Source organism: Chiloscyllium plagiosum, unplaced genomic scaffold (assembly GCF_037043375.1).
Source record: "Chiloscyllium plagiosum isolate Xiang-an unplaced genomic scaffold, Cpla_swu_hap1 HiC_scaffold_13, whole genome shotgun sequence".
Classification (NCBI taxonomy): Eukaryota; Metazoa; Chordata; class Chondrichthyes; order Orectolobiformes; family Hemiscylliidae; genus Chiloscyllium; species Chiloscyllium plagiosum.
In genome coordinates, this window is record NW_028270151.1 from 3,533,466 (window position 1) to 3,545,873 (window position 12,408).

At 44.9% G+C, this 12,408-nt stretch overlaps 2 protein-coding genes across 2 annotated transcripts in view; one reads left to right on the top strand and one right to left on the bottom strand.

Moving 5' to 3' along the window:
- LOC122555674 (uncharacterized) overlaps positions 1 to 9,842 on the bottom strand; it is a 260,338-nt gene extending 250,496 nt beyond the window's left edge. Inside the window, exons 1-3 of the mRNA XM_087993923.1 lie at positions 9,483 to 9,842; positions 8,299 to 8,419; positions 8,126 to 8,165 (exon numbers count right to left, since the gene is read on the bottom strand). Coding sequence (XP_087850049.1) covers positions 8,126 to 8,165; positions 8,299 to 8,357 — 99 coding nt within the window. The 5' untranslated portion in view covers positions 8,358 to 8,419; positions 9,483 to 9,842. The remainder of the gene's footprint in view (positions 1 to 8,125; positions 8,166 to 8,298; positions 8,420 to 9,482) is intronic.
- Positions 9,843 to 9,880: 38 nt separating this feature from the next.
- LOC122556243 (uncharacterized) overlaps positions 9,881 to 12,408 on the top strand; it is a 288,957-nt gene continuing 286,429 nt past the window's right edge. Inside the window, exon 1 of the mRNA XM_043702860.2 lies at positions 9,881 to 10,001. Coding sequence (XP_043558795.2) covers positions 9,933 to 10,001 — 69 coding nt within the window. The 5' untranslated portion in view covers positions 9,881 to 9,932. The remainder of the gene's footprint in view (positions 10,002 to 12,408) is intronic.

A 12,408-nucleotide genomic window follows, 5' to 3' on the forward strand; every position in this document is an offset into this window, starting at 1 on the left:
TCCTAGAAGCATGGCACTCATCCACAGATTCTATCAACAAACATATCGACCAGGACCCAATATACTGGCCACTGCAGCAGACAGCTGGAACTGACAACCGGAAGCGCAGAGACAAACCACTATAAATGCCAGAGGAAACAACACAAAAGCATTTCACAGGAGGCTCCCAAGCACTGAGGATGTCACCTAGACAGGGGGCAAAACGTCTGCAACACAAATTCCCAGCTCGGCGAACAGAACCACAACAACAGTACAGATCACTCAATATGTCACATCAACCATCAACACGCACAAGCTTATTATCAACGATGTTACAAATCTTGCCAATGCCATTATTCTCCTCAGTGAGTTATGTCAAACATAACAAAGTAGATGCTTATCATTTAACATGTTCTGTCAAGAATCATTAAAACAACACTTAATCTCAATAATAACCTTGAAAATCACTGAGATCAAGATCATTACTCAAAAACTAAAATTATTCAGGACTGGGGAGATCTTCATTCATCTCGAGGTTATATATTACTGAGTTAGTGTCAAAGCCTGATCAGTTATATTAAGTCCTGTAATATCAAGACCTTCACAATTTAAAGGTTATGGTTACATGATATCTTGAGTTAAAAATTGCACAACACCAGGTTATAGTCCAACAGGTTTATTTGGAAGCACTAGCTTTCGGAGCGACGCTCCTTCATCAGGTAACTGTGGAGCAGGACCATTAGACACAGATTTTATCATAAAAGATTACAATGTCATGCAACTGAAACAATATATTAAACAAACCTAGATTGCTGTTCACAGTTTCATCTTTAAGAATGGGTTGCAGATTTTGGTTCATTAATATGTAAATCCCAGAACTTCTTTTAAGTCACATTCTCGAGATAACTTAAGGTTTTATAAAAAAAGGTGACATCTCAGCTCAGACAATGCACTAAAGATGTGGGGTTAGAGTCTGTCGATGTCCAAATCTCTAGTCAGACTGGTCAGACGCTAACCTTGCATCTGCCATTTCTCCGCCCATATCTACAACTGATCTATATCCCGTTATATCCTTTGACAACCTTCTACACTACGCACAATTTCCCTGATCTTTGTCATCTGCAAACTTACTAACCCACCCATCTACATTTTCATCCAGGTAATTTACATAAATCACAAACAGCAGAGGTCCCAGTACAGATCCCTGCAGAACACATTAGTGTCAGACTTCCATCCTTCCACCACTACCCTCTGTCTTCTATGGGGAAGCCAATTCTGCATCCAAATAGCCAATATTTGGAAAGGCAAGAACTATTTAGGAATAGTCAACATAGCTTTGTGTGTGGGAAATCGTCCCTCACGAACTTGATGAGTTTTTTGAAGAAATAACAAAGAGGATTAATGAGGGCAGAGCGGTTGAGGTGATCTATATGGACATCAGTAAGACATTTGCCAAGGTTCCTCATGTTAGACTGGTTAGCAAGATTAGATGTCATGGAATACAGGGAGAACTAGCCATTTGGATACAGAACTGGCTCAAAGTTGGAAGACTGAGGGTGGTGGGGAAGGGTTGCCTTTCAGACTGGAGGCCTGTGACCAGTGGAGTGCCACAAGGATCGGTGCTGGGTGCACTGCTTTTCATCATTTATATAAATAATTTGGATGTGAACATAGGAGGTATGGTTAGTAAGTTTGCAGATGACACCAAACTGGAGATGTAGTGGATATTGAAGAAGGTTACCTCAGAGGACAATGGGATCTTGATCAGATGGGTCAATGGGCCGAGGAGTAGCAGATGGGATTTAATTAAGATAAATGTGAGGTGCTGCATTTTACTCCTTGCTGGGGAGTGTTGCTGAAACAAAGAGACCTTGGAGTGCAGTTCATAGCTCCTTGAAAGTAGAGTCGCAGGTAGATAGGATAGTGAAGAAGGCGTTTGGTATGTTTTCTTTATTTGTCAGAGTATTGAGTACAGGAGTTGGGAAGTCATTTTGCAGTTGTACATGACATTGGTTAGGCCACTTTTGGAGTACTGTGTGCAATTCTGGTCTCCCTGCTATAGGAAGGATGTTGTGAATCTTGAAAGGGTTCAGGAAGGATTTACAAGAATGTTGTTAGAATTGGAGAGTCTGAGCTGTAAGAAGAGGCTGGGGTTATTTTCCCTGGAGTATTGGAGGCTGAGGGGTGACCTTATAGAGGTTTATAAAATCATGAGGGACATAGATAGGGTGAATAGCCAAGGTCTTTCTTCGGGTTTGGGGAGTCCAGAACTAGAGAGGCATAGGTTTAAGGTGAGAGGGGAAAGGGACAACCTTTTCACAGAGAGGGTGATGCGCGTATGGAACAAGTTACCAGAGGAGGTGGTGGAGGCTGGGACAATAACAATATTTAAAAGGCAGCTGGATAGACATATAAATAGGAAGGGTTTAGAGGGATATGGGGCAACTGCTGGCAAATGGAACTAGATTAATTTACGATATCTGATCAGCTTGACAAGTTGGACTGAAGGTCTGTTTCCATGCTGTACAACTCTATGACTCTTTGTCACTGTGGATCCCATGCATCTTAATCTTCTCTGTGAGCCTACCGTCAGGGACCTTTGTCAAAAGCCTAACTAAAATCCATGTACATAACATCCACTGCTCTACCCTCATCCATCACTCTTGTCACCTCCTGAAACAAAATCGATCAAATTCATTAGACGTGACCTGCCCTGTACAAAGCCATGCTGACTATCCCTAATTAGGCCTTGCTTTTCCAAATGCACATAAGTCCTATCTCTTTCCAAAAGCTTCCCAACCACAAATGTGAAACTCCAGTCTATAACTTTCCTGGATTATTCCTATTTCCCTTCTTGAACAAAGGAACACTTATCCATCTTAATTCTCTTCAAGAGACCTAACATCATTTATTTCTTGAACTCAAATGCCCTTGCATATTAGCATGTCCCAAACTAATCTCATTATCCTCCATGTCCTTCTCATTGTTAATCCCGACACAAGGGACTCACTTAAGATCTCGCCAACATCCTCTGCCTCCAAGCACAAATTCCCTCCTTTTATTTTTGAGTGGTCCTACCCACTCCCTAGTTATCCTTTGCTTTTAACATATGTATAGACTGCCTTGGGATTCTCTTAAATCCTATTTGTCAAAGACATTTCAAGGATCCTCCTTCGGCTCTCCTAATTTCCTGCTTCAGTTCATTCCTACGTTCTTTATATTCCTCACTGGCCTTGCCTGATTTTAGTTTTCTAGAACTTACATATGCTCATTTTTCTTTTTGACTAAATTCACAATCTCATCCAAGGACCCCATAACTTGCCATCCTTGTCCTTCTCCCTTACTGGAACATGCCAGTACTCAGCTCTGATCAGGTCTTTAAACATTCCCACGTGTCAAATGTGGACTTGCCTGATAATGGCTGCTCCCAATTAATACTCCCTAGCTCCTGCCTAATACTGATATAATTTGTTCTCCCCCATTTGCTAATTTTCACAAGGTCCTGACTTATTCCTTACTCATAGCTAACTTAAAACTTAAGATGTTATGATCATTGTTTCACAAATGCTCTCCCACTGAAAGGTCACCCAAATTCCTGTCAATATTGGGGAAGTTAAAGTCACCCACGATAAAAACCCTGTCGTTTTTGCATCTTTCCATAATTTGCCTACATATTTTTTTCTCAATGGTTTGGTGGCTGTTGGGAGGCCTGTAGTATAATCCCATCAGAGTGCTTGCACCTCTCTTATTTTTGAGCTGTCCTCATTTTGCTTCAGTGGAGGAGCCCTCCAGTATGTTCTTTCTGAGTGCAGCTATGATATTCTTCCTGATTAGTAATGCAATTCCTCTACCTCTTTTACTGCCCTCTTTATTTCATCTAAAACACCAAAACCCTGGTATGTTGAGCAGCCAGTCATGTCTCTCTCTCTCTCTCAACCAAGTCTCTGTAATGGCCACAACATCATAGTCCCAGATACTGATCCAGGCTCCAAGCTCATCTGCCTTACCCATAACAAGGAGAAAGTGAGGACTGCAGGTGCTGGAGACCAGAGTTGAAAAATGTGGTGCTGCAACTAGGAGCATCCCACATTCCCTTAATTCATGTGGATCAGTCAATTATGTTTCATCGGTCAGCTACCCAAACGCTTCAGAAAAAACCCAAAAGCACTAAGTCAGATAAAGCAAAAATCCGAGGTTCAATTCCTTGTCAGTGATAATTTGGCTGTTCTCAACCAGAATTGTAATTGTACTGACTTCTTACTGCTCCTCAGATGCGGGCTGGCCTGTTTTTCCAGCAGCACATTTTTCAACTCTTACCCATAACAATCCTTGCATTGAAATAAACACACTTCAGCCCATTAGTCAGAAGTCACACGACACAGGTTATAGTCCAACAGCACTATTTTTCCATCCCAGTCCAACACCAGTATCTCCACATCATGACAGCCCATTAGTACCATTGTATTCATTAACCTGTTCCTATTTATCCTTCCTTTATGACTTACTGATCATAACCTTCCCCTTAATCCCTCCACTTGCTGACCTATTGCTCTAGTTCCCAAGAATCTCCATCTTCAAATTATTTTGAAAAATCTTAATTAATTGGATTAAAAATAAAATTTGATGAAAATTTCTTGAAACACCCTGCAGTAGAAACACTCAGAAAATCCAACTTAAAGCAAGTCATATTCCAACTAGGAGGCTCTATGCCAAGCCAGGGATTATATGGCAATGGGCTGAGCTAATAAATCACTGCAGCAGTTAAACTTGCTGATACATATACACCTTGGAGTTCATAAGTTAGTCCGCATTTATGAGATATTATGTCAAAATATGTACTGAAGTTATTGCTGTTACTTTTGCACAGAAAATATGCTATTAATTCTTGTGTAATTACACATTGTAACAGATACTCAGACAACAAGTGTTGCAAACTGCATCTTGCATTGATCATAAAGCATTTCTACATTATGAGTAAATTGCTATGTACAAGTTGGTCAAAGCACTCAAAAACACTCAATGAATATTATTCTAAAACCAAGTGAATAGTGTTGAAAGTTACAGAAACAAGTGTACCCTAATCTGAGTATCAACATTTAGTTGTTTCATTATTATACTTTCAACATTCTTGTAGTTAATCACCAATCTCCATCTTTAAATCATTCCCAGCTCCAGTACTTTTTTTCACCCAAATTAATTAACTTTCACATCCTTTTCCTCTCGTAACCCCTTCACAGCTTTCTCCCATCCTATTTGAGGAAACAGCTGACAAGTGTACAACCCATCCCACATTCCCTTAGTTCATATGGACTAGTCAATTATGTTTCATCAGCCAGCTACCCAAACACTTCAGAAAAAACCCAAAAGCAATAAGTCAGATAAAGCAAAAGTCCTAGGTTCAATTCCTTGTCAGTGATAATTTGGCTGTTCTCAACCAGGATTGTAATTGTAGTGACTTCTTACTGGAAGCTTTTTACATAGAATTTACCACACAGAAGCAACAACAACCTGCATTTATGTACATCCTGTAACGTAATGGAAATGTCCCAAGATACTTTGTAAGAAAATCACAACATAAAATTTGCCAACACACCACATAAGGTGACTTTAGGGCAGATGGTGAAAAGCTTTGTCAAAGAGGAGGCCTTTAAAGCAGTACCTTAAATGAGAAAAGAGAGGCAAGGAGGCCATGTGTTTGGTATTCATGCTTCCTCCCACTCTATTCAATTTATCTCACATGATCAATACACCCGCCTACACCTTTCTCTATTATGTATTTATCTAGCAGGTTTTAAATGCCTCTATACAATTCACTGCAATCATTCCATTTGTTTTCAAAATTCTTTATCGGATTTATTATTCACTGTCAGATTTGTAGCCCCTGATTTTGTATTCCCCTGACAACTGAGGTCAGAACCAAGTGAACAAAGAACAAAGAATAATACAGTACAGGAACAGGCCCTTCGGCCCCTCCAAGCCCAAGCCCACACATTTCGCCCTTCCATACTAAAACTGTCTTCACTTACAGGATCCTATCCCTCCATTCCCTTCCTATTCATGTATCTGTCCAAGTGCTTCTTGAATGCTGCTATTGTGTCTGCTTCCACCACCTCCTCTGGCAGCACATTCCAGACACTCACCACCGTTTGTAGGAAAAGCCTATCTTGCACATCTCTGTTAAACCTCCCCCGTCACACCTTGAACCTGTGCCCCCTAGTAACTGACCCCTCCACCCTGAGAAAACTCTCATACTTCCCACTCTAACCATGCCATTCACAATCTTATAAACGTCTAACAGGTCGCCCCTCAACCTCCTACGTTCCAGTGAAAACAAATCCAGTCTATCCAACCGTTCTTCATAGCTAAATCCCCCATAGCAGGCACCATCCTGGTAAATCTTTTCTGTACCCTCTCCAAAGCATCAACATCCTTCTGGTAGTGCGGTGACCAGAACTGTACACATTATTCCAAGTGTGGCCTAACTGAATTTCTGTAAAGCTGCATCATAACTTGTCTATCCTTACACTCAATACCCCTTTCAATAAAGGCAAGCATGGCATAGACTTGTTTCATTACCCTATCTACCTGCACTGCCACCTTCAGTGATCTGTGGACCTGCACACCCAGATCCCTCTGCATATCGATACTCCTAAAGGTTCTGCCATTCACTGTATAATTTCCACCTGTACTTCATGTTCCAAAATGTATCACTTCATATTTGGCAGGATTAAACTCCATTTGCCATTTTTCTGCCCATGTCTCCAACTGATCTATATCCTGCTGTATCCTCTGACAATCCTCCTCACCATCTGCAACTCCACCAATCTTTGTATTATTCCAATACTTACTAATTCGACCAATACCAAATTCCTCCAAATCATTTATGTAGATCATGAACAGCAGAGGTCCCAGCACTGATCCCTGTGGAACACTGCTAGTCACAGCCCTCCATTCTGAAAACCATCCTTCCACCACTACCCTCTGTCTTCTGTGACTAAGCCAGTTCTGTATCCCTCTTGCCAGCTCACTCCTAACACCCTGTGACTTCACCTTTTGTATCAGTCTGTCATGAGGGACCTTGTCAAAGGCTTTACTGAAGTCCATGTAGACAACATCAACTGCTTTTCCCTCAATCATCTTTGTCACCTCCTCAAAAAGCTCGATCAAGTTAGTGAGGCACAACCTCCCCTGCACAAAACCATGCTGTCTATTGTTAATGAGTCCATTTGCTACGAAATGCTTATAGATCTTGTCCCTGAGAGTCTTTTCTAATAATTTCCCTCCCACTGACATTAGGGTCACAGGCCTGTAATTTCCTGGATTATCCCTGTTACCCTTCTTAATCAATGCAACAACATTGGCTATTCTCCAGTCCTCTGGGACCTCACCTGTGGCCAAAGAGGATACAAAGATGTCTGTCAGTGCTCCAGCAATTGATCTCATGCTTCCCTCAATATTCTGGAATAAATCCTATCAGGTCCTGGGATCTACCTTAATATTTTTTAAGGCACACAATGCCTCTTCCTTTTTTGAAAAGCAATTTGTGCTTTGCTGTTTTACCTCCATCAACAGCTTGCTGGCAGACCAGGCTCAGCCTCAGACTCGGTACCAGCCTGGAGAGCTGCTGGTGCCAGGGGAACCATAATCCAGCAAGATTTGCGAGGCACGAGTTCCCATCCGCCCTCAGCTTACAGGGTGGGAAGGGGGGAAAATCCAAAAATACCATCCAACAAATGTTTACATAACCTTCACATAACAACATTGAAATAACCAGCAGCATATCTCCACAACACTTAAATTAAATTGCCTAATATCGGAGAGAAATGTAGAAAATTGTGGTGTGGGGTGTTCCTGACCCATACTGTTCCAGTCCCAAGTTTAGGGGTGAGATACCTGAAGGAGGCTGCGCACAAATATAAACAGAAGTGAGCTATCGGCAACAAAAAGGATTTGTAAACGTTGAACATATTTAAAAAGCAAAAAAGAACAAAAGCTCATTTTAAGAAGGTGGATTGCTAATCAGATTAAACCTGTTTCGATACTTTGCACGGGATGTAATTTAGTCTGAAATCGTATTAAACATCTGCGCCCCGTTATTTTCCTTTACCAATGTCCCTGCAAACTGGATAGCACCAGCTGTCCTTACCGCCTGAATTCCTCGCAGGAAGAGGTGCAGCAGCAGTGACCTGAGAAAACAAAACCATTTCAATTATCGATTAGTCCAGTTTCCTGAGATATTGCATTTTTTTAAAGAAAAATTATTCAGTTGCTCTTGAACAGAAACCGCGCGTGGGGAAACGAGTGAATGCATCTCCGTACCACAGGGCGGTGGATGGGGCGAGCTGTGGGACACATCTGCGGAAACTCCAGCGCTCCATTGGCGTGCGGTGTCCACTCTGTCGGAAAGGGGACTCACGGCGCTTGCAGGTTCACCAGGCACCTGGAAAAGACGCAGAGGAAAACCTGGTTCTTAAAGAAAACGGGCAGCCCCCCAGCCCGCGCGAATCCAACCTGAGCACACAAACCTTCCAGCTCACAGAGCTAACTTACACCCCGACCCCCAACCTGGGCTACACATCTCCTCCAAACCTGAAAAAAAATGAAAAAGGATGATCAAGAGATTCTGGAAAGGGAGATAATTTTGGAATATTTGCCAGTTCGACCCTGGCAAACAGCAGGTTCAATGATAACCCCCACCCACCCAAAAACCTGTCTACAAACCCGGTTAGAAAACCCCATTCACGCAGGAATACTTGAAGTGTTGGACAATCTGGGATCTGATGGGAAAAGAAGCCGAGAGTTAGAGCGAGAGGCGTTTGGGGAGAGAGGCAACAGCGAGCGGGATTAATAAGCAAAACACAAACACACAAACTGCTGGAAAAGCTCAGCGGGTCAGTGCAGAGAGAAATCACAGTGAGGCTCTCGGATCGAGTGACACTTCCTCAGCTCGAATAAAGAGTTGGCACAAACATAATGGGCCGAACGGTCTCTTTCGACACTGGTCCTTTGCCCGTCTCTTGCTCCTGTCATACTCCCGGGTAAGGGGGGGGGGGGGGGGATCAGACACGCCTCCCTCCCCGAGGGTGGGGGGTCAGACACACTCCTCCCCCCAGACCCACTCCCCGGGAGGGGTCAGACACACTTCCCCAGGGGGTCCGACACACTCCCCCCGGGGTGGGGGGACGGGTCAGACACAATCCCCCCCAGGTGTGGGGGGGGTCAGACACACTCACCCCCAGGGGGGTCAGACACACTCCTCCCCTCAGACACACTCCCCCCAGGGGGTGGGGGGGTCAGACACACTCCCCCCTCAGGCTGGTCAGACACACTCCCCCCAGGGGGTGGGGGGGTCAGACACACTCCCCCCCCCCCACCCCCAGGCTGGTCAGACACACTCCCCCCAGGGGGTGGGGGGGTCAGACACACTCCCCCCCCCCCCAGGCTGGTCAGACATACTCCCCCCCCCCCCCCCCCGAGGGGTGGGGGGTAACGGGGTGACTCACGGGGTTGGGCAGTGGCTCTGGCAGGGTCCCTCCGCCAGCCCCGGGCACCCCGCTGCCAACTCCGGGCCATCGCCGGGCGCCTCCGCCGCCCGAAGCCCCCACAGCCCGGGCACAGCAGCAGCAGCAGCTCCGGGCTGAAGGCGCTGAAGCGACGCCGAGGGTGAGGGTGAGGGTGAGGGGACAGCAGCCTCCTCCCTGCGGCAGGTGAAGCCTTCGCTCAGAGAGTCAGTGCAGCGCTCAGCTCCTTCACTGGGAACTAAAGGCCGTTCCTTATCAAACTCCAGCAGGTTGTGTGGGAGGCTCTGGGGAGGGCGGGCACAGGATCCATTTCAGGCTCAGTCCCAGCAGATCCTGGATTTGTTGCCACCGGGAGGGGAGGGGAAGGGAGGGCAGCCGGACGTCTCTCTCGCTCCTGCACTTAGCAGCCGCCTACAGCAGCCGCTTTCCGAGATGACCAGGCTGAAGTCAGCTCTCCACTGTATTCTGGTCATCCTGTCTACCGTGACCCTGACAGAGACGGTGAGTAAGCCCCCCCGTCCTTCCCCTCCCTTATGGTTGTGGAGGTTGATTCTAATAAGCCGAGAAATTCCACTAGTTACTAAATTACTCCAGGGAAACAATTAACCTGGTGCGCTGTCGTTATGGTTGGTATTGCTTATGGTGTCAGTATACTAGTGAGTGCTAACGTGAAAACTGACAGCCAACTGCATGCACAGTATAAACATCTGTTGGCAAGACTGCCTTGTGGGATGATCACTTCTGAAAGACTGCTGTACTCTACAGGGCATTCGCAAAGTGCTGATGTATTTATGCATTCATATTGTTAATTTAACTTATTAATTCAATGCATTGCTGGCTGGCACTGTATTTATTGGCCATCTCTAGTTTGCACTGATATGGTGTGGGTGAGCTGCAGTCTGTTAGGGAGGGAGCGATATCACACAGTGACAGAATTGTAAGAGTGCAGAAAGCAGCCCTTCACCCCATCGTGCCTGCAGGGTCTCTTCAAATCAACAGCATTATGCAGAAAGCATAAGGGAACTGTCAGAGAATACAGGAGAATATAGATAGACTGGAGAGTTGGGCGGAAAAGTGGCAGGTGGCTTTCAATCCAGACAAATGTGAGGTGATGCATTTAGGCAAGACTAATTCTAGAGCGAATTATACAATGAACCGGAAGAGCCTTGGGAAAAGTTGATGAGCAGAGAGATCTGGGAGTGCAGGTCCATTGTACCCTGAAGGTTGCTGCACAGGTGGATAGAGTGGTTAAGAAGGCATATAGTATGCTTACCTTCATCGGACGGGGTATTGAGTATAAGAGCTGGCAAGTCATGTTAAAATTGTACAAGACATTGGTTCGGCTGCATTTAAAATACTGTGTACAGTTCTGGTCGCCACATTACCAAAAGGATGTGGACGCTTTGGAGAGGGTGCAGAGAAGGTTTACGAGGATGTTGCCTGGTATGAAGAGAGGGTGAGTAGGTTAGGTTTGTTTTCATTAGAAAAAAGGAGATTGAGAGGAGACCTGACTGAGGTTTATAAAATCATGAAGGGTATAGACAGGGTGGATAGAGACAAGCTTTTTCCCAGGGTGAAGGATTCAATAACGAGAGGTCATGCTTTCAAGGTGAGAGGTGAAAGGTTTAAGGGGGATACTCGCAGCAAGTACTTCACACAGAGGGTGGTAGGTGTCTGGAACGTGTTGCCAGCAGAGGTGGTAGAGGCAGGCATGGTAGATTCATTTAAGATGCGTCTGGACAGATGCATGAGTAGGTGGGGAGCAGAGGGATCCAGATGCTTAGGAATTGATCGACAGGTTTAGACAGTACATTTGGATCGGCGCAGGCTTGGAGGGCTGAAGGGCCTGTTCCTGGGCTGTAAATTTTCTTTGTTCTTTGATCTAAAATGTCCAGCCAATGTCCTGCCTTTACCCCAAATCCCTGCACACTATTCTTATCAAATAACCATACTGAAGCTGTGGTTATTGTGTGCAGTTTTGGTATTGTGTGCAGTTTTGGTCGCCATACTATAGGCGAAGGATGTGGAGGCACTGGAACGGGTGCAGAGGAGGTTTACCAGGATGTTGCCTGGTATGGTAGGAAGATCGTATGAGGAAAGGCTGAGGCACTTGGGGTTGTTTTCATTGGAGAAAAGAAGGTTTAGGGGTGACTTGATAGAGGTGTACAAGATGATTAGGGGTTTAGATAGGGTTGACCGTGAGAACCTTTTTCCACGTATGGAGTCAGCTATTACGAGGGGGCATAGCTTTAAATTAAGGGGTGGTAGGTATAGGACAGATGTTAGGGGTAGATTCTTTACTCAGCGAGTCGTGAGTTCATGGAATGCCCTGCCAGTAGCAGTGGTGGACTCTCCCTCTTTATGGGCATTTAAACGGGCATTGGATAGGCATATGGAGGATAGTGGGCTAGTGTAGGTTAGGTGGGCTTGGATCGGCGCAACTACGATGGCCAAAGGGCCTGTACTGTGCTGTATTCTTCTATGTTCTATGAAGCTGCCTCCACCACATTTCCAGGCAGTGCATTCCATGCTCTGACTACTCACTGGGTGAACAAGTTTATCCTCCTGATACCTTTGCATGTTTCGCACATCACTTTAAATCTAGGCACTCCTGTTCTTGATCTGACCAGGAACAGCTTCTCCTTGTGTACCCTGCCCAGCCCAGTCATGGTTTTGAAAACCTCGATCAGATCTTCCTCTCAAGGAGAAAAGTCCCAACATCTTCAATCGATCCTCATCCCTGGCGTTTCTCATTCCTGGAGCCATTCTCATAAACTCTTCTGCACTCTCTCTATTACATTCACATCTTCCCCATAATGTCACACCCATAACTGTACATAATATTCAGCTGAGGTCTAACAACTGTCTTTTACAATTTCAACATTATCTCCTTGCTCTTATACTCTAT